Source organism: Squalius cephalus, assembly GCF_949319135.1.
Source record: "Squalius cephalus genome assembly, chromosome: 22".
Lineage (NCBI taxonomy): Eukaryota > Metazoa > Chordata > Actinopteri > Cypriniformes > Leuciscidae > Squalius > Squalius cephalus.
In genome coordinates, this window is record NC_137143.1 from 28801220 (window position 1) to 28829199 (window position 27980).

Genomic DNA, 27980 nt, shown 5'->3' on the forward strand with positions numbered 1-27980 from the left:
ACAGGGCAGTCGTACGAAATAATATAATCTTTTATTTCCAGCAATTTACAAGTACCTCTGTTAAGTCCACTTGACAGTGTCAGATTGAAGCAGCAGGGGCAGAACTGATGGGGAAGAAATCATAGGATTCGGAAAACCAGTTACCATTCCTAGCTGTACACTCTTGGATAACCTGGTAAGTTTGCTCTGGTCTTGCTCGAAGGGGCTGGGATCTGACTCTCAAGCTCAGTTTAGCTCAGTAGAAAGCTATATTAGGTCAATAAGAGAGGGAATAGTATATGTGACAGATTAGACAACCCTCAAGCAAATATTAATTCACTCTAAATCTCATGGGGATCTCAGTGGCTTTGCTTTGGATGAGTGACCACCAATACATCTGCCCTGGAAGAACACAACGGATGGGATGATTTGTGTACACAAATCAAATGAATACATTATGAAAATGTAACATGAATTAAAAAAGCTCATATACAAAAAAAACAAATCAGAACACCTATAAAACCTACGTGTTGAGCCTTGCTTGTGATTTGTTAAGGCATATTATGCTCAATCACCGAACCAGATCGAGTGTGAGGTTTTGCTGGATATTAGGCACCAAACTTTGATATATCTGTTAAAGTTTACCAAAAAAAAAAAAAAAATTACTGATAAATGTACAGTAAACATCTCTACTGGTCCAATGCAAAGAAAAAATGCAACAAAATGAAAAATAAACATTTATAGAATAAATATATTATTTACAAATAGCTTTGTCACATCTATAGAAATAAATAAACAAAGCCTCCCGTCCCCTGAAGAAATATTCACAACTATAGAGAGCTGTCATGGTACAATGGCAGCACCGGATCAGTTGCACAAAAATGTTTGTGATGTTTGAATGCATAATTGTGGTACTATAAACATGTGCATATGACACATTTTGCAGCTGCATGCTCTCCCTGCACAAGCGCGACCTCTTGTGGCAACGTCTGACATTACAGTACATCTTGTGCACAGTGATCTATTGTGACATTAAACACTACAATTCGCCCTTGCAAAGTTAAAAACAGACATTTTAGGGCAGAAACCAAAGTGTTTGACACAGACTGACAAGTTACAGTTAAAACAAAAATGGATACGTTCAAGATATCGTTACAAACAACGCATTTTTAATGTTATGTGCCCGTCCCAATCCATTTTGCTGACGATGTGCGCGAACTGGTGAGATTTACTAGCAAATGGAGCGATGTTTCTACACAGCCCTTTAGCAATGGGAGGCTGACATTACAGTTAAACACGTTGTCTATAACTGGAGGTCAGTTGCTTTATAAGGCCTGACTAGTTATTATAGTATACATTAGCCTACTGGCAACTACTGATTAGAGACTTTTTATGGCCGAGAAACAAGGTACAGTTTAGCTGCTAGCCATCCTATTCGCCTTTCAAGTGTTTCTGAGTGGCATTAATCTCACAAAATAACATTCGAAATGAAATAATCTCTCTCCTCTTCCAGCATGAAAGAAACTCTTTCAGGGATTTTAATAAAGCATTACTTCAAAATCACATTCGGGAACCGGTTACAAAAGCACTTCTTCAGCTAGCATGCAGTGGTACAGCAGTGTAGATGTCAAAATAGCCCTTTTAATTGTTTTTGCATAATTATACAGAAATTGTTCGATCGTATTGTTGTAAAAAGGCTTTTAAGGCAAAGCGTTTCATGTTTCTTGCTAATGAGCAGGTGCTTTTCCTTTCGAGTAATTGAATTCACCAATTGATCCTTAGCTAAGCTTTGTGTTAAAACCTATTGTATTTTTTTAGTTGACTGTGATGAGTGTTTCTCGACTCCAGTTTAAGGCTTTGCATTTTTTAAATCACATTACTGGGTAATTTAGCAATTTTTTTTAAAGGAAAAGGGCTAAAATGCCTATTCCTTTCAGCTACATAAGAATAATTTCCAATTAATTTTGAACACTGTGAGCACATTTAACTAAAAATCATGGAAACTCCGGTTAATTTCTATAGATGTTATGTAAAGCTTGTCTATGTTTCCATTCACCTATTTTTATGTGAATTTTGGGATACTGCATAAAGAAAAAAACAGCTGGTTGGAAATGCCGAGATGTGCAAAAATTCTTCAAATTTGTTTTCTCGTAAATAAGGTCCCTTTTGAGATTCATTCTCCTCTATTAAGACCAGGTAACCCTTTCAATCTCTAGCCTGAAATAGATTTTCAGGTCATTTATGTGATGGTCCAAAATATTTTTTTTTGTCTTTAGTAAGCAAAGGCTGTGAGTGCTGCCCTCAAAACACATCATTTTATATACAGTAACTAAACCATTTTGTAGCACTTGGTGATTAAGCATTCTATGTTCATTTGCCTCTCGTGAAATATTTCAAGTTTAGGTCGATGTCATCTTTACATGCAGCCAACGCGACTGGCCGTAAAATTGGGCCGAACATCCCCATTGAAAAATAATGAGGATTGTTGTTCTCCCAGTAGCTAAACAACAACGAAATTACAAATCAATACTAAAGCAATAATGTCATCAATATAATCATGGTAGACATAGTAGCCATAACAATATAGATATTATTTCTCTATGTGGCATTATAAATAAAGACATTTGTGTTGCTTGGACAGAGTCAAAGGAAGCAGCGTGGATCAATCACCCACATCTGTGTCCCGATCTCCAATTAGCCACAGGATGTGGAAACACAGAGCCAGGAAGCCCGTCCCCAGCAGGTCTCCCAGGGCGGTCAAGTAGGGAATGGAGAAGTTGTCGGGATCCATCCCTCGACTCCACATCCAGTTAACCATCCAGTCTGCAAGGTACAGCAGGATCAGAACCTAGACGGGAAGACAGAATGTGTCAATGTGGCATGATGGAAATCACCAGGGAAATGCAGAACATCTGAAGGTTGATATAAAGATATTTTATTTTGCATAAAACAATTTTAACGCATTTTTATTGATGCTGAAAATGCAGCTTTGAATCACAGTGTCGCTTGATTCTTCAGAAATCATTCTAATTTGCTGCTTATTTAATTCAGGATTCTTTGATGAGTAGAAATAGAATTCAAAATAGAATTTTTATGTAAAACTGTAAATGTCTTTACTGTCACTTTTGATCACTTTAATGTGTCCTTGCTGAATAAAAGTATTCATTTCTTAACAGTGACCCCATCCTTTTGATTATTAGTGATTATTTGTTTTGCATTATAGTAATAGAATAGAATTTAATGTCACAATGCACAAACATTGTAAAAGTCTTAAAATAAGGTTAATGTTATTCATGCAAAGCATAATTTCTTAAAGCATCTACTTCAACGCTGGCTTTCAATGAAACTTGCCCGTATATGCAGAAGAAAGGCGTTTTTGAAATCAGTGCTACCTGACTAGAGAAAACAAAGAAAAAGGCTGTTGTCTTCACTTTTGCCAAATAGGTAGGAAAACTTTAACACCCATAATGCACTGGGCATGTTGCTGTCCAAGGCCACTCCCATCAGTCTGCTATGGATACCCTTGACCAGTTAAATACCGCCTTGCTTTAGTAGGAAATACTTCTTAGCAAACTTTTAGTCATAATGGTGTTGACTTGTATTGTTCCCGGGTGCAAGAATTCAAAGAGTAAATGTTTAGCGGGAGAGTTACATTTGGTTTCCAGTGAAGAATCCAGCGAGTTGTAGGCAGCGGCTAAAGGCTAAAGAATCGTAAATATAGAGAGAACGCTCGGCGGAAAACCTAAAAAACCTCCTTGTTTTTAGTCAGCATTTCAACCTGGATGACTACGAACACCATGTTTTATGCCAAACGGAGGAGAAAAAAAAAAAGAAACAACATAACATTCCTTTTAAACCTCAAATTTCCTTGTAATGAGGAATACAGTACATGCTCAGGTATACCTGGAGCAGAGCAGCGGCCAGGTAAAATGCAATGAAGACGTAGGTGAGAGAGGTGTGTCCACCCTGCATTGAGTTAATGGTGTACAGGAAGACCAGATGACCAGGAGCGACCAGGAAGAAAAGCACTCTGGCAGAACGGGAGTTGACACCTGGTGAGAGAGTAAAAGTTGAGCTAGTCTTCGCATGACCAAACGAATTAAGACAATACAGGAAAGTACGCTTCTATCAATATTTACTGATTACGTCTTTGCTAATAATAGGTCTGATGAGTGTGCCATTTCTTTTCACTCACCTGACCCAAGGAACGAGCTCCAGGGAGTAGGGCATTTTATGGGGGTTGGGTTTGGATCTGCTAAGGGCAGGGCGTTCATGTGCAGGTAGGTGGAGATTCGACTGGCTTGTACCGCCACCAGATTGCCGCCCACTCCTGCAGCAGGGCAAAACAAACAACGTCAGCAATGATCTCCGGTGTGACAGTGAGGGCTAGTAAGAACAACCGTCAGAAACACTGACACGAGATGATAAGGAGTTGATAAGGAGTCTTACCGTTGATGACGGGCGTGAAAACCGCCATTCCAGCAAAGTTGGGATTAGATACCGTCTTATCCAGAATGAGGCCACCAACACTGTTTCAAAAGCACAAAGAGAATAAATCTATTTTTAATGCATCTATGGTATCAGATAAATGATTGACATATCGCTGTCAGCCGCAAGTGAGTAATCCATCCATCATAAAGAGGAATGAGGAAATGAGCATCTTTATCTTAATCAGTGTTTTCCTACCTGCTGATAGCCATGGCGATAATGACAGGCTCCCACCCGGAGTACAGCACTTCTCGGGTGGACGGTATCCGCCGGGCGATTAGTACCCAGATGGGCGTCAGGGCGACAAAGAAGGCACAAACCATCGGGTTGGCATAATCATTGAATTCTGTAAGGAAAAATTTTATTCATTTAAAGTTAGCTAAATTGAATACATTTTTACATTCCATGTTTATAAATGACAAATTTATAAATTATGTGTAAATATAATATAACAAAATATATAAAAAAATATAAATAATAAAAAAAATTATAATAATATATATATATATATATATACATACATACACATATATATATATATATATACACACACACATATATATCATTTTTGAGAGCCTGATCACAAAAACAAAAGTTTCACCATTAAAAAGGCCGATAATGATAACATAAAAAATGAACATATATCGGCCGATATATCGTGCATCCCTAATATATATAGTGCTTTCAAGTTGATGAATCGCAATTAAATGCATCTAACATAAAGGTTTTTGTTTATATATTATATGTGTGCACACATACATGTATAATATATATATATATATATAATAATACACACATATATTATATAAAAAAAACTTTTTTTTTAGATTCAATTAATTGATTGAAAGCCTAAATGTCTTTTGAAACTTGAGGGATGCAAAAATTAAAGATTATTCATAAATTAAAAATAGGTCTAACAAACAGTACATTTAAAATTATACATTTACATACAAAAAAATAAAAATAAAAATAACAGAAAATAATACATTATTATTATTATGTTGATTCAAGTTGAAGCCATGATAAAATAATAATCTACATTCTTCAGATTGAACTGTCATGATCAACATGTTTAATGCAAGACTTCGGAATTCAACACCAGTTCAGACACTTTCAAAACCAAAGTTGGTTTAGAAATCACAATAACACAACATTCTTTTGGTTGTAATTTTGCAGCAAGATTCTGAAGAAGTTGAGTGAGATGAAAGCTTGGTTGACCTACTGTTTTCACTTTGGCAATTTTAAATGTTTACATCCAGACGGTTTGGTCTCGTGAGGTTTGATAAGACATAAACATGCAATCATTCTTTACCATAATGTTTCCATTTGCACATTCTCACTTCAGTACGGTTCACCACACATCATCAAAACACCAAGGTGTTGCCACAAAAAAGCTGAACAAACAATAGATGTGTTCTTGAGTCGTTTCTTCGCAATCGAAATGAGAAAATGTCCTCCCACTTAGAGAGTGTTGTTGCTTTATGGGTCTAAAGGGAAAGACTGCAGAGGCTAATGTGTATATGAAGCAAGCACTCTGAGATTAAAGACACCCTCAGCGCACCTCAGAAACCTGTGAAGCACAAGCCCCAACATGCCCCGCTACGCTCTAATGTGACTCAGCATGACGACTGTTTAAACATATTACTCATGAGAATCAAAAGTACACAGAAATCACGATAACCCTCATCAGAAGTCTTGATAAACTGTACGGTGTTCTATTTGAGTAGATTTTACAATGTCATTTAGTCCTGTGATTTCTGAAGGATCACGTGACTAGCTGATTTGCAATCGTTTGTAATGATTATTAGTGTTAATATTTAATATTATTGTGGAAACCATGATACACTTTCAGGATTCTTGAATAGAAAGATAAAAAAAAACAGCATTTATTTGAAATAAATTTGTTTTGTAATAATTTAAAAGTCTTTACTGTCACTTTTGATCAATTTAAATAAATTGAATGCATCCTTGATGAATAAAAGTATTCATTTCATGACCCCAAACTTTTAAACAGTGGTGTAAATATAAGTATAATGCTTATGTGCATACTGTATATAAGCATATACACAAACTTATGCTTACTCTTATATTACAACTGCACTCTTTCTTCAGGATTTTCAGCTTTACATTACTGTAATATATCTGTGCTCTATTTTAACATTCATTAAAAGCATGTGTCTTATATTTTTGTGAATGAGTAGGAGCACAGACTGAGAGCTTGCAGAAAGCACATTTCACTTCCTCAGCATAGATGCGCAAGTGACAAATAAACCTGAAACCACCTCTTCAAAACGAGAAAGAGAGAGCTTGTGGTTTTGAACTACGCAAAGGAAATCTACCACTGTATTACTGGGTAATACTGGCTTTCTAATGGGAAGTTTGTCTACAATGATAGTGTTAATTAAAGTCGGGTTATGGCTGTTAACCTGCAAAATGTCAGGGTAGCCATATTAACGTGGTTTCAATACAGATTCACATACAGTATAATGTACATGAAACAACTTTAAAATTTAATTATTGGTTTTATTGAACATTTTTATTAAAAAGTAAAGGAAATTGTGTTATTTTTAAACCACTAAGCAAGTGTTGAGATGCCATTTCCTCCCTGACTGTGGAAGTTCCTCTGCAAAGCAAAGAAGGTGGCACAATGTGGCTAATTAACGAAGATAATGAGTTTTGATGTTATCTTCAGTTAGTTTATTTTCAGTTGCCAAGATAGATCCATATACCTCCATTGTACTCGACTTGGTCCAAGAAAACGAGAGGAACGAGAATTACGTTTCTAGGGCACAGGGTTCATAAGTTATATGCTAGAATGTATGTGAATCTGCAAATTTCGACCCCATCCACACTACTGCGTTTTAGTTTAGAAACGAATTGAATACGATCTCCGTCCACACCAGCGGTTTAGCTGCGTATTAGAATTGGTCTCTGTTCACATTAAAACGACTGAAAACGCGGATCACGTGACCATTCACCAACACTGGGCATGCGCGTGCAGGTGTAAACACAACTTAATTGATAAAATGATCCCACCATGCGCTGGTTCTTCCCGGGTTAACCCAAAACCGACGCTCCATGTACGGTCGATACCGCCGCTGCACACGGGAATTGTCACAGATCGCTCGAATAATAGCCTGCCTCCGGCGCATTTATAGCATTGTAAAATGCAGAATTTACTTGCACAGCAGCTGCTAGCAAAGATATAGGCTACGCCATGACTGATGACACCCAATCATAGAGCCGAGCGTGAGCCTCTACTACGTCATCGTTTCTAAAGTCCTCCGTTTTGACCCGTCTACACTAAAACGCCCTTCGGAGATTCAAAACGAAAAACGGGTCGGCAGCGTTTCTAAACTTCTCCATTTTGGGTCTCCGTTTTTGCCGTTTTAGTCTGGACGTGAGGTGCAAACGTTGCAAAAGGTCTCCGTTTTTAAACGAAAACGCAGTAGTGTGGATGGGGCCTTAGAGTGCTTGCTCATATATCTGCCTGCACTTGGATCACAAAATGCACTGACTGTAGATATCCGATTACGGCAGTGTTCCCGAAGAGCTCAGCCAAAGAACTGCGGCATTCACTCACCGAGTTCCTTATACAGGCCCGTGCTGATGCCAGCCAACAGGGCCAGGGTGATCAGGTCACCAAGACTGGCAGCAATGGGGGTGGCCACGTTGTCTGGGTTGATGCCAACCTTCCTGGATGCAATGATAACCCCGATCATGATAAGACCTGGCCAGAAGAGGAGAGGAAAGATTTGTCAAGTTAGTGTTGAAATGGTGGAATTAACACAGGAGATTGTGTCAATCCCAAACAATGGAGACCAGGCATTCTTAGTTTTTGATACCTCCTGTTTGGAGGATATATTTCCACTCTAGTGTTGAAATGAGACCTCAGAGCTGCTTTGTCTTTCCAGGTTCAAAAACAAGCATTAGCTGTTACTCACCTCAGCTAGTACATTTCTTGTTAGATGTGTAAACATTGTCATTATGTTGTAAACTATACAATAAGTCATCATTTACTCACCCTGGTGTTGTTCTAATGCCCTTCTTTCTTTTTCAGAACACAAAAGAATTTTAAAAAAGTATCCCACTTGCGCTCGTCCATATAATGGCAGTGAATAGCGACCGACATCAAGCTTTTTAAAAAAAACACAAAAGTATCACAGAATGATCCCATTCGACACGTGTCCTATATTCCAAGTGTTCAAAGTAAGATTTGATGAAAAACAAACCAAATTTGAATGTATTATCAAATTAAAATCCTGAGCTTGGCCGTTGATCTTCTGTACTCGACTGTGTGTTCGTGAGACTCTTTTAGCGCCGCAGTTCACTCTGTGTCACCCAGAAAAACACACAAGTTGTGAGAAACCAAGACATGGCATGAAATACTATCCATGTACTTTCTATATCCGTTGTGTTCGTCGCAACAAGAAGTTATCACGTTCACATCTGTCAACTCTCATTCTGACCGTCATCCGGTCTGGAGATATTTAACACAGTTAAGGAAGTACTCAAATACTTTTTTGGGATTTCTAGGCTTTTTTATTAATCTTGATTCCTCAAAACTTTTTCTGGGTGAAGCGGAGTGAACTGTGGCGCCAATAGAGTCTCACGAACACAGAAGACCAACGACCAAGGTCAAGAATTTTGTTAAATAATACATTCAATTTCAGTTTATTTTTAATCCAAACCCTATCCTATACCCCTAGAACACTTGGAAAATCACATGGGATCATTCTGTGATGCTTTTGCATGTTGTTTTAAAAGCTTGATGCTGGCCGCTATTCATTGCCATTATATGGACGAGCGTGACAGGGACATTTTTACAAAATGTTCCTTTTGTGGTCTGATAAAGAAAGACGGGCATACGACATAAAACAACACCAGGGTGAGTAAATGATGACTTAATTTTCATTTTAGATTAAACCTTTAACATGACTTAATTATAAGTTTTGCTTTATTACTTACTGTATATACCATATTTTTTATGAACATGCAAAAGTTTATCTATTTTTTAAAAAAAATGTAAACAAAATATCTCACAAATGTGGCATTATGATCGGATTTCGTTTTCGTAGTAAAAATATATGTGTTAAAGCTACTTAAGAAAATATACCAGGTCTGTATTTCTACATTTCTAAACACTGTTTTTATCATAAATAATTAAAACAGACATATTTGCAACTAAAATAATTTTAATACATAAACAGCAAATCATATCTTGCTTATTTTATTTATTTTCTCTTAAAATGTATTTAACATGCTGCACTGAGAAGCCATCTAACTGCAACGTTGTAAAAACATTTGATGCTTCCCGGGATGTTACCCCAGACACAAATTAAACTACACAGTGTCAGGTTCCTCAACTCAGAGGTACAGTAGATGACTCAACCTCTCACCTAGCAGCAAAGAAGCGATGAATGCGGTGGCCACACTGCTGGCACAGAGCAGGACGGCATGACCCATGTTAAAATTACCCTCTGGAATCCAGCCAAAAATGACTGCCGCGATGGAAGCCAGGAAGCCGACCACAGTGGCCTGAACCTGAAAGCAGGAAGGACACCATGAACTCAGACACCTCTTTTTGGCCATCATTCCTGAGGTTCAAAGTCTTCTGTCCCGTTCATGTCAAGTTTACTTTGATCTCTTTCATCATTAGTGTACACATGCCATTATTGGATTTTAGGGTAATTTCCAAGAAAAAGATCACCCAATCATTACATAATTGTTTAGTCGAGCGTGCAATCTGGACACGTCAAACCTCACATGATATGTGACTCTGGCTTTGCTCATTCTGTGCAAAAATCGAACAAATCTTTAGGACTGACAAATCTGATCTGTTTCTTCTGAAATCACTGACTTGTTCATTCATTCAATATTCACAACATGTACAGTATAAGGACAAATTGAGAAAATATGTTTTTGGACAGCTTCAGTCAATACTATGACGTTCAGTATTGTTATTGTTAACTAATTATCATTTTTGGTCTTTTAAATAAAGCTGAAATAAAATAAAATGGAAATATTAGAACTTTGGAAACTGAAATAAATTTGATGAAATTGAAGTACTACAATTACTAAAACTTAAAACCTGAAAATATAAAAAGAAAAGCTAACTGAAAATATTAATAAATACTATAATATGATTTAAATAATACTAAATAACACTGATGACGCTGCATATGAAAAACAATATTAAGACTAAGACACGTTAAAAAAATGTACAACTAATTTTAAACCACATTTGGATCTAGTAGGTAAACATTGGATTTCATGTGCTTATATCATAGTCAGATATGCCAAATAATCAGATTTTCACTGTTTGTCTGAACAAAGCCTTTGGCATGTACATTAGACAAACAGGATTGATATTTTTAGAAGGTCTCCAACCTGAATTAGTGCGAGGTTTCCCATGATCATTTTCCACATATCCTTGGCGGTATCCATTTGTCCAATATTAGCCTGGTGAGACGGGGAAAGAGAGAACACAGGAAGTCCATTTACAAATGTCTCCATTATAGTTTAACCACTGCACGTTCCTCTGAGCGAGTCTGCAGCACTAATCTCGCTTAAGAGTTCAAATGCCGTTTTATTTTTGCAATCTAAAGTTAAGACCTAAAGTTAACTTTCTAAAAAAACAAAAAACATTTACATAATTTTTAATCAAAATGTAATAACTTTCTCTGCCACTGAAACAACTGAATAACGATTAACCAACTAGATTTTTCATTTACATTTTCTAAAGAAGCTGGCCTAAATTTGTTCAGAATCTGGATATTTCTTCAATGTAAATCTAAGTGATTTTTTGCCCATTTTTTCATCCGCCAGGAAAAGAAAAGGAATATCTTATCGCTTAGAAAAGCTGCATGATTCGAGGAATCATTAATGTTCGTAGCGCAAGCTGAATACTTTGGGTTACGGGTTCAGAACAAAAGCCTTCGCAAGCACCACTAATAATATCATTGTTAAACATTTCATGATCCAATCAAATCCCATTGGATAAAACAAAGCCCCGTCCTACATTCTTTCCCACTGGATATTCTGTTTCACTCACATGAAATACATGAAACACTGTCTTTAAGGACCACAAAAAAACCATCCTCATTAAACTGTGGTGTTTCCATGAAAATGAAACAATGAAACATACATTGCAGGAAATGTACATTTTGCTGGTGCTCAGTCGCCTTGGACCCAGTTTCCACAAGAACAAACAGTGGTCAGTTTACAAGACAAAAGAGGGTTTTATGAGCCGGACAGATGCATCTAATCCTCCTCTCCCTACTTATCTCATCTCTCTCAGTGCAGACACTAATGTCAAGTGGCCCCGGCCCTAAAGAGGGTCTTTCCCAACCTGGACCCACTCAGCTGGGCCAACACCTGCCTCAAGAGAATCTTTGTGTCTTAAGAAACATAAAAAGTATGTTTTGTGGCTTGTAGTTCATGTCTATTAGCTCTGAGTGCATCTACAGGGTAAAAAACCCATATCATTTGACATAAATCCAAGTAAAACCATCTGAAAACCAGCACGTACAGTAATAGCATACAAGTTATTTTGAATATATATACACAAGAAGATGATATATACAAAATGATGATGTGTGTGTATATATACATACATACATACATACACACACACACTGTATAAAACATAATATATTTCCTTTTATGATACAATTGTGTGTACAAATGTCTTAACTCTTTAAAAAAACAGGTTAATTTGTTCATTTGGAATGAAAGATGAATTCAAGCACATTGCATTGTGGAATATAATAGATACAGTACATTTGAGCAAAACGTAGGGTTATCTGGCTATTCCATGCATACTGAAATTAATTAATACAGATATGGTATAATATGGTATTTCAATTGAAAAAGGACAACCCCTTTGACGTGTTCTGCCCCAACGTCCTATTTCAATTGGAAATACATCAACACTGCATGATGTCTGAAAACGTACAGCTTGGCAGGCCATTTCTAAAATGCAAATCTAGTACAGCAGCCCAACACACAAATGTGAAGGAACCAGTTCTCTTTCCTAAATGAGACAGGAAGTAGAATAGCCCAAGTACGTGTGCAGAATGCATTCACAGAGGCCGACAGCCCAGCAGTCTCTTTTAGACATTCAGTGCACCTCACTGTAGCCTTTCATTATGCTTCAAAAGAGCTGTAGCACTTCTGAGCTTCCTGTGAACTCCAGCACTTCACTGCTTTAAAAAACTCAATTACACACTGCATGACAAAAAATAAAACAGATTTTTAACATCTAAATAAATAAAAACACCAAAAGAAGCAAACACCAGTGCTCCTTGCCAGTACAAAAGTCGCTGAAACAATGCAAGGATGTTGTCGGTGGTTGCCCGAATCAGTGCGTTTCTTTTGCCATTGTTAAGGTGTTTTAAATGGTTTTTCACACGTTAGTATGAGAATGCTTTAGGCTGTTCTGGATGGTTGCTTCCAGGCCCAAAACAGCTCACCACTCGAGTCAATCCTTCAATTTAAGGCAACATTGTAACCTTTTTTTCCTGTTTTCTGTTAGTCAATGATGGAATTTTCCGGCTTTCCATGTTTTCACTGTTATATAGTAGCCTACAGACTCTCTGGATCCAAAAACAAGCGAAGAAGTAGCAGAAGCAAGAGATAGAAGCATTGCTTACGCACATCATCAAACTGCATATAAAACTGTCTAACGTTACCAAACAAAATGTCGAACCCATGAAGAGGCACAGGACTGTAAAGCTTTGAGGTGTTGATGGACCTGATCTCCTCCATCCGTTTGATCATCGTTCTGAATAGTCTTTGACAAATACGTGATTTTCTCAGCTTTTTGTTCAAAATGCAGCTTTTTTCAATAAAACTTACCTACATTAAAGTGTTAATTAAAAAAAATGAAGCTAGACTAAGATATGTTTTTTGTTGTTTAAAATCAGAGGCTCTGTTCTTTCTTTTGATATATAGTACGTTCAGATTCATACAACAAAATATTCTGGGGGCCATGAACATTTTGTGAAAATGATCCAAAATTGCTGGTGTTGGCTGAGAACCTTTTTTTTTATTAAACGCTGGCGGGGAAAGAGTTAAAAATGCATAATATATATATATATATATATATATATATATATATATATATATATATATATATATAAAAATTTATTGGAAAACAAGACAAAACACTGGATTTTTGTATACTGTTTTTTGCATAGACCTCACTATATTCAGTTCAATAAATAAATATTTGTTACATTCTGGTATATTAAATTAATAATAATAATAATAATTTTCAAAAGAATTGATCTTATTATAGGATTTTTTATTATTTTTTTAAACACTGACTAAACAGATTTTGTTTTTGTTTTTTTGTGCAATATAACTACTATTTGTGAGATATTTGATTGCCCAACAGACAGAAATCACAAATGTGATGCCTTAATAATAATAGAAAAATAATAGCACATCTCTCCTAAATAAGCTTCACAATTTGAGGCAGGGTGACTTACATGCCAAAGTTGAATTCTTAGGGTTCTGGGTTTGTGTGACCTATAGTAATAAAATGGCCACTAAAATCCTCAATACTTGATTCTGCGTGTCTATAAATCATTGTTGTTCGTTCACGTTCAGTGTTCACCAGGCAGTAAAACATAAATTCTTTCTTTTTTCCTTCAGTCTGATTTCTGTTCTGGCTCAAACTACAATAACAGTAAATTAGCAACACAAATATATTACAAATATCCTGTGCAACAGGATGAAGGAAAAAGCAGGCAGGAGAGGCCGTTAGTGGGGCGGTTGTAGCCTAGGTTTAAGTGAAGTGAATGCATGCATGTATGTGTATGTGTGTGTGTGTGTGTGTGTGTGTGTGTGCACACAGGGGCTCCATGAGGCAAAAGGAAGGAGCTCTTGAGTCGATGCCAACCGCCTGCTACTCTCTGAGGTGACCCTACTCCGGCGATCATGCTGATTGTTCCGCAGTGCGTCCTGACACACACACACACACGCACACACGAGGGGTAAAAACAGAGCTGGCTCGGCTACTTCCACTGCTGATGTAAATAGTTCACCCAAAAATTAAAATACTGTCATTGTTTACTCTCCCTTGTGACTTCATTTCTTCCACTGAACACAAAACAATGTGCTGGTCCAGGGAATTACAATGAAAAGAGACAAAAATAAGAAACGGATCAGTATGATTCATAAGTGAATAATTCAGACTGGTTTTGTGAACCATAATAAAAGATTCATAAATAATAATTATCTGAATATGAATAATGGGCTTCGCCAGAGGGAAAGACCTCTTTCCTCACACAAAACTATCGTATAACTTCAGGAGACGTGAAATAATTCACACAAATCATACTTTTATGATAATTTGATGGTGCTTTTGCAACTGCAAAAAAAAAAAAAAAAACTCGGGAAATCTGCCCAATATCCTTTTGTGCTTTACAGAAAAAAAGAAATAATACAAGATTGGAATGATTTGTGGTATAAGTAAATGACAACATTTTCATTTTTCAGTAAACTATTCCTCCAACTGCCTGCCACTTACTGATAAGTGAGGGTCCAAGTGACGACGATAAGCTCTATGCAAATCATTCTACAAAACATGGTGGTGGTACACTTCTACAAGCCAGTAAACCACGCAATTCTGAAGCAAACATAGGAGGAACCTCTGGCAGAGGCAGCGAATGGAGACACGTAGAGTTTAGTCCGGTTTTTGTCCACAAACTCAGATAAAATGTCTCTGTACTGTGGAAAGTTGACATTAACATTTTGTCAAGCGAGCACAGGGTTTACGGGATGTAATATTTAATAGGATAAAGAGCTAACACCCTCTATAACTGGAACACTGTATAGCATGCGGTTAGTCAGCTTCCAGGCATTGTGGAATGACACAAACACAAACAACGCCATCATTGTATAATAAACAACCTGATATTTAAAAATAGCTAGAATCAGAAACAAAATCATGTTTTTTTTACACACAAAAAGTCACCGGTTTACATTCAATTTTACATAAAGCAACAGTCTCTTTCTGGTAAAGGGAATATTTAAATTAAATTTAAAAATGAGCATTACAATTTTTCAAGAGCTTTCATTAAATATCAAACCAGGTTAAACGTTTACTTTAAAGTAAAGCTGTGCCTTATTTATTGAGCCATGGTGCTCATACTGAACATATTGACCGTTTCCTCATTTTACTCGTTTTCTGTCCTCTCTCAACTATACATAGTTCCTACATGACGTCACAACATAAGGGCATTTGCCGACCTGGCGCCATTTCTGTGGGCATGTTGTGGGCAGAACATTAGAAGAAGAAGCTGAAACGAGTTAATTTCGTGATAAAAAGTGAAACTGGTCATCTCCTGATGGGTCAATGGATGTTCAAATCGTGCCGGAGGATCAGTTAAATTTGGATTTTACAGTATACCCGTCATTAGACTTCATGAATGTGAGAAAACTAAGCTTTTGTCAGAACAACGACGGAGGTTATGGCTGGCGAGGATAAACAGGAAAGAAACTCCCTCAAAACACGCAAGAATTTGCTCAGAGCACTTTGTGTCAGGTGCACAATGTTGTGTTTTATTGCGAGTGTACACAAATATAAGTTAACACTTTGCAGTTTGAATGATGTCCTGTATGAACAAAAAGGTATTAAAAACATACAAAAAAAACATTGTTTCCACTGTTCGATCGCGCCCGCGCCTCTCTCTCACTCACTCACACACACACAGACAGACAGCGTTAGCGCAAACGGATCCACACCATTTATGACTGAAATTTTCGCATTGTACCTCTCTTTTTCTTGTGTTAATAGAGTCTCTTTATAATCTCTTTATAGTCTCTGTCACTTTGTCTCTTCATGATTTTCGTAACATTATAAACAGAAAGAAATATTCGAAATTTGCTTGTAAAACTTTGTAAACACAGCAGCTTATGCCATCAAAGATGGCGTCTCCGGGGAGGTCACGTGACATTAATTGGCCTGTGGGAACTATGTATTACCATACAAGTCGGCATGCATCTGTCATGAATGACAATGGGTAGTTGGGTAGTTCACATTAGTCCATGTTGATTGACTTCAACCGTCTTTCCCTCAACTTTTGAAGGTTGTTGGCGTGATCTAGTTGTCTTCCTTTGTGAAGTCGAGCCCTCCACTGATCCCGATTCCTTGACGCTACGGTCCAGGATTCAGGTTGTATGCCAAAGTCTACAAGATCTCGTTTGAGTACATTTTTAGGGCGAAGCTTTGGTCTACCAGTGTGACGAATTCCCTCTTCCAGAACGCCATGGAGAATAGAGTGAGGGATGCGGGATGGTGGCATTCTGTTTACATGTCCTTCCCTTCTGAGACGAATGAATTTGAGCCTTGATGATAGAGGTCCTGAATTAGCCATCTTAAAGAGTTCCTCGTTTGTCATCTTGTCTTCCCAGGTTTTTCCTATGATGAACCGTAGTTTTCTGGTGTGAAAAGAGTCTACTTTCTTGTGGGCGATAAGTTGGCCAGCTTTCTGCTCCGTAGAGGAGAATGCTCAGGACACAGGCTTCATAGACTCTGACTTTAGTTCGGACAGGCAGGTGCTTAATCCGCCAAACTCGTTTAGTGAGTCTTCCGAAGCTAGAAGCTGCTTTACCAAGTCTGGTACCCAATTCAAGATCAAGTGTTGCATTTTGAGTCATTGTAGAGCCCAAATAGGTGAACTTCTCAACTTCTTCAAGGGGGGTCTCATTGATTGTGAACGTATGAGGGTCAAGGGCCTGTGACATTGTAACAGTCTTTTTCAGACTAATGGCGAGAGCCCAATTTGTCACATGATTCGGCAAATCGATCTATCAGGATTTGAAGCTGATACGGAGATGACGCGCATAAAGAATCATCATTGGCGTAGAGTAGTTCACGCACAACACATTTCTGGGTCTTGGTTTTAGCTTTGAAACGAGACAGATTGAAGAAATTTCCATCGTTACATGACAATAGGGAGATACCAGTATTGTTGTCCAGGTCTTCATATGCTCTTTTGAATACATAGGAGAAGTAAACACTGAAGAGTGTAGGCGCTAATACACAGCCTTGATTTACACCTCGTTTGATGGGAAACGTACCAGACAGCTCACCGTCAAACTTCACCCTTCCCAGCATACCGTCATGAAATGACTGAATCGGTAAGAGTATATACACGCACAACCGATTTTTTCATGCACATAAAGGCTGCATTTTTTTCAAATAAAAAAATATAGTAAAAACATTAATATTGTGATATATTCTTATATATGTATTAATATTATTAGATCTTCAGAAATCATTCTAATATGTGAATCTGCTGCACAAGAAACATGATTAATAATCTTATTATTATCAATGTTAAAAACAGTTGTGCTGCTTAATATTTTTATGAAAACCATGATGCATATTTGTACAGAAAGTTCAAAAGAGCAGTTTTATTTGAAACACAAATGTTTTGTTACATTACAAATGTCTTTACTTTCACTTTGGATCAATGTGATGCATGCTCGCTGAATAAAAGTATTCAATTCCTTTATAATATATACTTAAACTTAAAATAATTTAGCAGATATACACATTTAAAAAGTACAGTGTTTGTCTTCCAGAAAATGGGCCAAAAATATGGATGACATTATATTGTCTCTTAAGCTTTGTTCAATAAAATGCTCGGTAGCATAATAATGTAAGAATGTAGCAAAACAGCAATAGCAAGTATCAAATCATAGCTATTTAAAAAAAGACACGCCCATTGATATATCCCATCCCAAATTCCTGCTGGAATAGGAAATACATTGACACAGGACAGAAAATTTGATAAACCAAGGGGTCATGTGGTTCTAATTCATGCTATGAAAGGAATTCAATCTTTTCTGAAGTGCCGTAAGAGCATTAAAAAGCAACAGTGCTGTTAATCTGCTGATAATTAGCAGTAGGCTCTGAGAAACAGCATAAAGCAGCGAAGCACTTACTGTAGATTTACAGCACACAGGCGACCTCAGGACTGCGGGGTCGACGCTTTCTGTTGCTCGTGAATCACTTTTTCTGAGTGCGGGTTTGCACCTCATTTAAAGTGTTTAACAAGTACAGGTATTTAATCAGGGTATTAGTTTACCCAGAAATGAACAATTTCACATCATTTACTTACTCCCATGACATTCCTATTTTTCTTAATATAACAATATGATGAAAAATGTCATTTTGGGATGGCTTATTATCTTGCTTGCTCTCATAAGTAATTAAATGAAAAACAATGTCATTCACAGCGTGCAAACACTGCTCCAAGATGTAACCAGCAAACGTGGGCTGTGTTCTGATTAAACATGTAATCTTGTGGCAGGATCTCACAGAACCACAGCCCAAAAGAATGTCTGGCTATGAACCACAAACCTGGCATATCCGAGTCTAGCCGAGACACATCGAGTGTAGGAGTAACTAGGGGAAGTGTACGGTCATGTGCTTAACAGGATTAAAATGATGTTAATTTGACCATAGTGTCCTGCATGATGTCCCATTAAGCTCTGAGAGAATGGGGCAGACAGCCCAAGTTTTTACCCTACTTTTAATATACTTCAGTGAAGGACAATGAAGCTTTGTGAAAATGTTTAATAGTGGATAACTGACCTCACATCGTTGCTGCTTACAGACTATATGTACATTCAAACGCAAGTAAACAAACTCGATTTCTGAAGAAAATTGACACTCATTCAAAAGTTTGGGGTTGTTTTTGGAAAAAGACTTGGAGCTGCATTTATTTGAACAGTAATATTTTGAAATTTTAAAATATTCTTAGTATCACGACGACAAAGCTGAATTTTCAGCATCATTACTCCAGTCTTCAGTGTCACATGATCCTTCAGAAATCATTCTAATATGCTGATTTGCTGCTCAAGAAACATTTGTTTATTATTATCAATGTTAAAAACAGTTGTGCTGCTTTATATTATTGAGAAAACCATAATAGATTGTTTCAGGATTCTTAGAAAGTTCAAAAGAACAGCATTTATTTGAAATAGAATTTTTTTGTAACATTATAAATGTCTTTACTGATACTTTTGATCAATTTAATGCATCCTTTTTGAATAAAAGAATAAATGTCTCATACTTATCTTACCCCAAAGTTTTGAAAGGTAGTCTAAGTGTAAAATGTAAGTGTTGTTTGTCTATTCAAAACTCATGGCCAGGCCATTGTTCTGCAGTTTCTGGGGTGTTTTTGGTAGTTCCTAAGTAAGCAACAACATAGTAAGAATCCAAAAAGCCCTGGCAACCCCACAGCAAATGTTTCAACACAGTGTCATAGAGATGAGTTTTTTGTAAAAAGTGTAAGACATTTTTATCACCTGATGATCTTGATCAGAAAAGTAATAGCACACCTCCACTCACCAATCCTTCCTAAATGCAATTGCCCTCAAACTATATTCCAGTCAACGGCTCTTTATCTAACCCCTGTTACGCCAATATTTTCCTTCAAATGAAAATATAAGTGTAGTTTCTACAGCAGCAGGAATGATTCCTCCTGATTCCCGAGGAATGATTCCATCTGAGGTTACATGAAACTCAAACACACCTCTGAAAGCTGCACAAAGGCTTAAGTAAACATTAGTCACCATCCAGACAAAGGAAAACCACGCAGGTGAAATTGCGTCATGAAATTCTGACGAGATGGTATTTAAGTCCATATTTTGACATCTCAGTGATACGTGTCAATAAATATGCTGGAGTACATACAGTTTTTTGATCAGTATTCTTATTTTTATTCTGTTTTATCAACATTTATCTGTTATTTTATTTTTAAACAAAAAAATGGTTCAATCATGCCCATTGGAAATCTAATGTGTTCAATATTAAAAGACTTACCGCGGTAGACAGTCTGGACGCAAGGGTCATCTCCAGGTTCCCTTTCAGGCCCAGGAGAGCAGGCACCAGGATAAAGACTTCAGTCACCTCTGTGAATACCGTCCAATGCTATTGAGAAAGAGAAACATTTTAGCTATAATCACTAAACATTAAAGCCTAACAACAACTAGAGATATTCTGTAAGCCATGTTGGAACTAAAGACCCTGTGATCCCATGTTTGTGATCTTCTCAACAATATCTCACAATGTTCTCCTATCAGCCAATATACCAAAAGATCTCAATATAAATATCCTGTTGGTCTTAAAAATTACTATGTTGTTTTAAATGTTACATGTGATTAATCAATTAATTGATTTGACAGCACTAATAGTTATATGATATTATTGCCTAATATTACCTAATTCACATGTTATATCTCTGCATTTTAACTGTATGTCAGCAATTGACTTGTTTGTGTCCATTTCTATTTTTGTAAGGAATTTTAGGAAATGTAGACAAAGTTTATACAGAAAACTCAAATATATCTCCTGAGCTACGAAAGAGCAACCATGAAATCATCTTCTGTGCAATCCTTGCATGTGAGATTAAACACCAAAAAACAAACACACTTTTCCATTTATAACAAAGTTTCCAAGGGGAAAAGCTCTGATAACACTGAGCTTATCATCTGCCAATGTTAAACTCAAGCCAATTTCAGGTCTATTGACGCCTCCGTCCATTTGAACCTCTTCCAAGCACCCGACTTGAGATGTCTGACCAAGTTGATGACTCTGGTAACTGGCAGGCTGTTTCTTTTCCATTAGGCTGCGGTGCCTTCGATGCAATGCAGCAGCATGCCGTATAGATCGATAGATAGAAGGAGTGCTTATCTTTAGACCCATTCCCACTGGTGCACAGCAATTACAGGCCTGACACTGACTAGCTAAATCAATTCTAGCAGCATCTTGTCAGCACATGGAGAGAGTGGGAAAGTGTGGCGGGCACTGCTAACGTAACGTTAGAGAAAAAGTGAACGGTAAACATAACACACAACAACACAAAATCCTCCTACAAATAGCAGCAAAAAGCAGTAGTTAAGGAGTTTGAGCGGTGCAGCTTCCAGTAGGCGGGTTTTAATGGCCGTTTCTTTTTCCTTGAGTCTTTGGCAGTGCAGGGGCCACTTTTAAAAAAGGACGAACATCAATTGGGAGCTGGCGCCCAGCCACTTTGTCTTCGGTTCCCTTTGACTGAACCTCCTCTACTCTGTCTATCTCCCTCCCCCAGAACGATGTTGTCTTCAGGGAACAGAGCAGTCCTGGCTAATGCCTCCATGTGCCTCCCAGGGTTCTGCGAACTTGACGCACAGCAGTGCAGGCATGCAACCGGAGGGGGGGCTCGGATTGCAGGATTGTGTAATGTTGGCTGGCAACGCTCCTCGGTTCCAGCACCTTGGTCTCCAAGGCTCAGAGTATAAGGTCACAGAGGAATTCTGAAGACACACTACCAACCTGGGGTGTGTTTAACACCGGTGAACCTGCAGTGATATATGTGCAAGCTAAGATTTGCAAGATAAACTTGTCAATAGTATAGCAGCTTATAGGGTTTTTCCACAACAATTTCGGTTCCCAATGAACCTTACAGTGGACAGTTCTTAAAAAAATCTAAAGAACCCTTTTCCACTATGAAGAACCTTTGGTGTAATGGAAAGGTTCCACGGATGTTAATGGATCTTTATGATGCCAATTAAAATCTTTATTTTTAATAGTGTCTATTGACTGTCTATCTTCGGTGGAACACAAAAGAAGATATTTTAAAGTCCACTGACTTTCACTGTATGGAAATATACTGAGACATTTTTCAAAATATCTTCTTTTATGTTCTGTGGAAGTAAAATAATGGTAATTATAATTTTTGGTTAAACTATCCCTTTAATAATCTGGAAATTGTCTGGAAAATGTGATTAGTGCTTAACCATCGCTCATTAACAATTTTCTTGTTAGTTTTCCTATGCGGATTCTATTGAGATCTCAATGGTTGCAACAAGGTATTGTGGGTTGCTTACTGAAAACAAAACAAGCTATGAACAGATCTAGATATGGCTAAAGTCCTACAATTTATGTCTATGGGACATTTTTCCAAGGTTTTTTGTCCTTCAGGGAAAAATGTTAATGCCAGGTTCAGACTACATAATATTTTTGTCTGTTTCGATAGTCACTGTGTCAGATTATGCGATTTTGACTCCTAAATTCTTGTCGTGTCGTGGACAAGAAACACCTCAGACTACACATTTCTTCCCAACCAATTATAGCTTGCCGTCTTTAACAACGTGCATGATGTCATTGAGACGGTGGAACTAGCGACTGACTTCCGAAAACAAGAACGTAACAAACAGTCTAAACTAAAATTAAAATTGAAAATATAAAAATAAAAGCTAAAATAAAATACCTAAATACCACCTAGCATTTAATAACACTGCCAACCATTTGGGACAAACTACACATCATAGATAAATAAAGATAAATATTAAAGGGATTGAAGCCACTGTAAACCAGGGTTTTCCGGTTGGAACTGAACTCTGCAGGACGGTAGATCTCCAACAGGATTAGGCACTCCTACACTAAATCCAAAGTAATATTGACACTAACCTTGGCAACGCCACTAAATAATCACATCAAATCTTACACGTTAATTGTTCAAGGAAATTAGGTGATTTATGTGTGTTTGCAACAGAACAAGTCACTAATTTGAGTCACAATTGCTGACCACAGTTACTCCACAGGACGTCTGACACAAAACTTGCTGTTTGCACGAGAAATCAGTCAACTGCACTCGTGAATAATAGATGCCAATCATGTGATCAAACATTAAATTGAACAACACAGAAACTTACAATAAGATCTCAGCACATGGAGGGTTAGGACAGGACATTAGGCTTGTCTGTCTGCATTGAAATCTGTCAAGATGCGATGAGGATGTATGTGGTAAACCCTAACTGGCTTCCTGTAAGGCCTTAATGTTTAGTCTATCCTCCTTGTGGTAAAAATAGTTTTTCACACATTCAAACTTCAGCACAAACAGGTCTGACAAGAGGTTTTCAAGCACAATACATTCCACATCAGCAGGCTAAAAGGGCGAAATCACCAAGACGGCTGAAAAACAAGTTTCCCCGCTGGTTAAGACTACAGAGGGTGTGGAGCTGTAGTGAGCTAAAACCTCATAAATGCTGTACGTCAACAACACCTAGTGAACTCTCTTCCACACAATTGGTTATAAAATGTATTTACGCCAATCCACAGGTCTACACCCTTTCCTCAGAAAACAACAATAAGTAATAAACAATCACTCTTTGGATTTCAAATGTGATTTCTATCGTTTACTGAGGAAACTGAGGAAGTGAGGTAAGTATTACATGGAACAAGACACCTCTTCAGAGACTCTGTGCGCACACTGTTTTTGAAAAAACAAAAAAAACTAAAAACACATGGTTATCCGTTCTTGCATCTAGTACCCAGGGTACAACAGTAAGTCATATGTCTATCTGTAGAGTAATGCATTCTCAGTAGGTAGTACAGATACAGTACAGCACTGTGGAATTAGAGCAGCCAAGAGTAAAAAAGGTTTGAGCTAAATGTGAAAGTGATATGACTGCCAACAAGACACTTAACTTATTGACTTTATCTTTATTAGACTGACCTTAAAAAAACTATTCAACCTGTCAGCCGAGATGAGCTTATTTTTAAACAGGCCAAACGTAAAAACACGCACATACATGATTGCTTTGGAAATCAATCAATCAATCAATCAATCAATCAATCTATCTATCTATCTATCTATCTATCTATCTATCTATCTATCTATCTATCTATCTATCTATCTATCTATCTATCTATTCATCCATCCATCCATCCATCCATCCATCCCGTGGCAATGTATCACTGTTGGAAAATAGACCCTATGTAGATTTCCATTATTTATAGACCTTACACATCCTCTAAATAAAAATCAACACCATTACTCCCTTCCACGTGCTGTTGGGGACAAGGGAACTCCTTAGAATGGAGCAGCACATGCTCACTGCTTATTTGGAAAGAACCTGATGCAAGCAACCAGCATCTGAAGAGCGTAGGACAAGCTCATTTGAAAAACTCTGACTGATGGGCTTTCCGTCAATGGCATCACAAGCATGCAAAACCTCAGAATGTGTGCCAATTAGTTTTACTTCTGACATTTGTACTGTACATGTCAGGCTTTGGTGTGGTGCTTCTTTTCAATAAACAAGATCAACAATACTGAAAAGTCTTTTTGGATAAAAATAAATATATTCCAGGACAAAATATTCTCATATTATTCCAATACTGGAATTTTTTCCACATAATTTCCTCCAGAATCTTTTTTAATTATTTGAAATGTTTTGCTTTATCTCCAACATTTACATTAAACACAAGGAAATTTGGTTTTACTCACCTGAACAATGTCCAGAACCATGCCAGCTGCAACTGTCCCAAACCCTGCCAGCAGGAAAGGGAACAAAACCTGGAGTCCAATGGAGAAGGACGTTTCCTTCAGTGGAGCCGGTGGCACCGGGCTTTGGTCCGTACTAGTGTCATCACTCTCATTGCTTTGGCTGGCGTTCTCCAGGAGTGCGTCCTCTTCTCTCTGGCCCTTCGCGTTGGCCCGACAGTCGAGGACCACCATGTCCGGCCGCTCGTTCTCCTGATCACCGCGGTCCGGCAAGGAGGTCACCTCTGTGAGTTCGTACTCCCCGGGAGTCTGCGGCACCTCCTCGGTGTTGTCGGGTAGTATTACCGGATGGACAGACCCATTAGAGTGGTGGTATGCCGGCGGCGCCCCCTCCTTCTTCATCTCTATCCTTTCCGTCCCGGTGGACATGTCGGACAGTTTGTCTTGATCTTTCGACCAGAGTACCATGCGGAGGCCTTAGGATGAAAAGTGTCAATTAAGAAGAAATTAAGAAGCTTGAAGGTCTTACTTAAGTTTAGATCAGCCGTTCACCTGATCTCTGGAGATAGTTTATCCCATTAAAGACGGCTGGTGCTGATGAATGAGTCTACAGGTCGAGGAAGAGAGGCAGGTGCGTTCCCCGTCTCCAGGTTTGTGTAAGATCCTGCCTGAACTTGGGTAGCATGCAAATTATGTTCCCCATTCAAAGCAAATTTCCCTTTAAGACAACAACAGAAAGCCGCATGTTAGCCTGTGTGCAAAAAAAAGAAAGAATCCAAGTGAGTTATTCTTCACAAAAGGGACAAAGCTGATGTCCTGTAAGAGCAAAATGTCACAAAAATGAATGAGAAAAATGGGTTCTGAGGGTCCTAATGAACGTCCGATGCTTGTGTCTCTTGAAGGCACCTGAAGGCATCTATATAACTTTCCAACCAGCATTGGGCAGTTGGAGGGCTGGAGGCGTCTCACTTTACACCACGTGGTAAAATGCTTTTTGAAATGTATTTAAAGGTCTCTGGAGCCAGGGTACTGTTACAACTCATTGAAATGGCTGAGTCTGATAAGGTCGACTTGTCACCTGCCAAAGGGAATGACACCTATAATAACTTTTTTAACGATTTAAGCTAAAAAAAATCGATCAGATAAGATCTGTTTGGATTAGAATTTCAGATAAACTTAAGTTTAACTGCTGCCTTAATTTTAAATTAAATGTGAGTGAAGACCTTTTTTCTACTTTGAATTGAATGACTTAATAAAATCAAGCTAAAACATTTAAACCCCCTAAAGAAATTGCACATTACAAATAATGAAATATTTTCCACATTATAACATGATGAAAACTTCACAGTATAGAGGCAGACAGACAGACGGATGACAGACAGATAGATAGACAGACAGACAGACAGACAGACAGACAGACAGACAGACAGACAGACAGACAGATAGATAGATAGATAGATAGATAGATAGATAGATAGATAGATAGATAGATAGACATACAGACAGACAGACAGATATATAGACAGACAGACAGACAGATAGATAGATAGATAGATAGATAGATAGATAGATAGATAGATAGATAGATAGATAGACACGGACAGACAGACAGACAGACAGATAGATAGATAGATAGATAGATAGATAGATAGATAGACAGACAGACAGACAGACAGACAGACAGACAGACAGACAGACAGACAGATAGATATATAGACAGACAGACAGACAGATAGATAGATAGATAGATAGATAGACAGACAGACAGACAGACAGACAGATAGATATATAGACAGACAGACAGACAGATAGATATATAGACAGACAGACAGACAGACAGACAGATAGATAGATAGATAGATAGATAGATAGATAGATAGATAGATAGATAGATAGATAGATAGATAGATAGATAGATAGATAGATAGATAGATAGATAGATAGATAGATAGCAATCAAAACGGCTTCGCTATGCAGTTTCATTACAAACACGTCAAGGCAAGTATGACGGAACTCACTTTCCGCCGGACGTAAAAAGTTCATAAACTGACAATGACGTGATATACTTTTAAACATGAGTCATGACGAAACATTCTGGGCGATTCTTGAGAGAAACAAGCACCCAGAAACGTCTTTTCGGGACGGCAGAAAGAAGGGAGTATACGAGCCAACAACAATTTGCTCATTACCTCCGCACTGAAACAAAATCCCTACTTAGTAGTCCGATCAAATCCAGCGCAGCATGGGACGACGTAAATTAACACGGCTCGGTGCTACTTCACACGTATATCCTTCAGTAAAGAACGTTTATTCCATTCATGTAAGACTTATTCTACACTTTATACCAATTGGAACAAAGTGGCAAAAACAGTTGCTGTTTTTCAGGGCTAAACAGTGAAAACTTGTGTAAAAGTATCTGGCACGAATAAAGGTTCTTCTGTGGTTCTGTTGAGCTCTTAAAAGTTAAGCAAGAACCCCATTAAACCCCCATTTTGGGTCTATAAGGTTCTTGCGCTACTATGCGGTTTCGTTTGAATTATAAGTTCTTTCAGTTCTCTAAAAATACTTTACATCACACGATCGGTGATCTGACGTTCAGATGACTTTCTGAAGATAAACTATAGCCTAGAATAAAGTTCTTTGTGGAACTTCTGCTAGGGTAAAAAAAAACAACTTTATTTTCTAATTGAAATCTTTAAATTTTAAAATAATATATATATATAGGTGTATAAGCTATACAATTGGATAGTTTTAAATATTTTACACAACTCATGTATATTAGACCATGAGTTAATCCCGTGTGATTTATGGCTTTTAAACACATTATTAGAATGGAGCTTGTGCAGTGTTCGCAAATAACGTCAACGGAGCATAATACATAACAAACTACAATTAAACAGATATTATGTGTCATATAAGGTAACAATGTGGTATTAAAAACGCAGGTAAATGAATCACCTCTGGTCCTACCTTGGATTGAAGACACTGCGGACCTGCTGTCATTCTCCTGTCACTCAGGCGGAACTCTGCCCTTATCTATGGTTATGGAGCCGGACCGTGATTAATCAGTAACCTCTCGACTGAGGCTGTCAACTCCGATCCGTTACATTGTTCCATTTGACACGCGCTCGTTCCTGCGCATCTATATGACAGGAGGAAGTCGCTAGGCGGGCGACGCTGACGAACATTTCGAATCCTACTATGGAAAACGCTTAGCTCATGAAT

General features: G+C 37.7%; 1 protein-coding gene across 5 annotated transcripts; it reads right to left on the bottom strand.

Annotated features, from left to right (window-relative positions):
* Positions 1-10: 10 nt before the first annotated feature.
* Positions 11-27914, bottom strand: slc41a1 (solute carrier family 41 member 1). Of its 5 annotated transcripts, none has more exons than XM_079858252.1 (12): positions 27714-27914; positions 25308-25506; positions 24759-25231; positions 20315-20422; positions 10858-10929; positions 9867-10011; positions 8051-8197; positions 4666-4813; positions 4429-4508; positions 4175-4309; positions 3883-4031; positions 11-2827 (listed from the first exon to the last, which is right to left on the bottom strand). In XM_079858252.1, exons 3-12 carry the CDS (start codon positions 25221-25223, stop codon positions 2642-2644), a joined length of 1635 nt encoding a protein of 544 aa, XP_079714378.1. In that variant the 5' UTR covers positions 25224-25231; positions 25308-25506; positions 27714-27914; the 3' UTR covers positions 11-2641. The 5 variants fall into 5 exon arrangements, with proteins under 5 accessions (XP_079714378.1, XP_079714377.1, XP_079714376.1 ...); XM_079858251.1 differs by having other exon boundaries at positions 25308-25473; positions 27726-27903; XM_079858250.1 differs by having other exon boundaries at positions 27726-27903.
* Between the last annotated feature and the right edge of the window lie 66 nt (positions 27915-27980).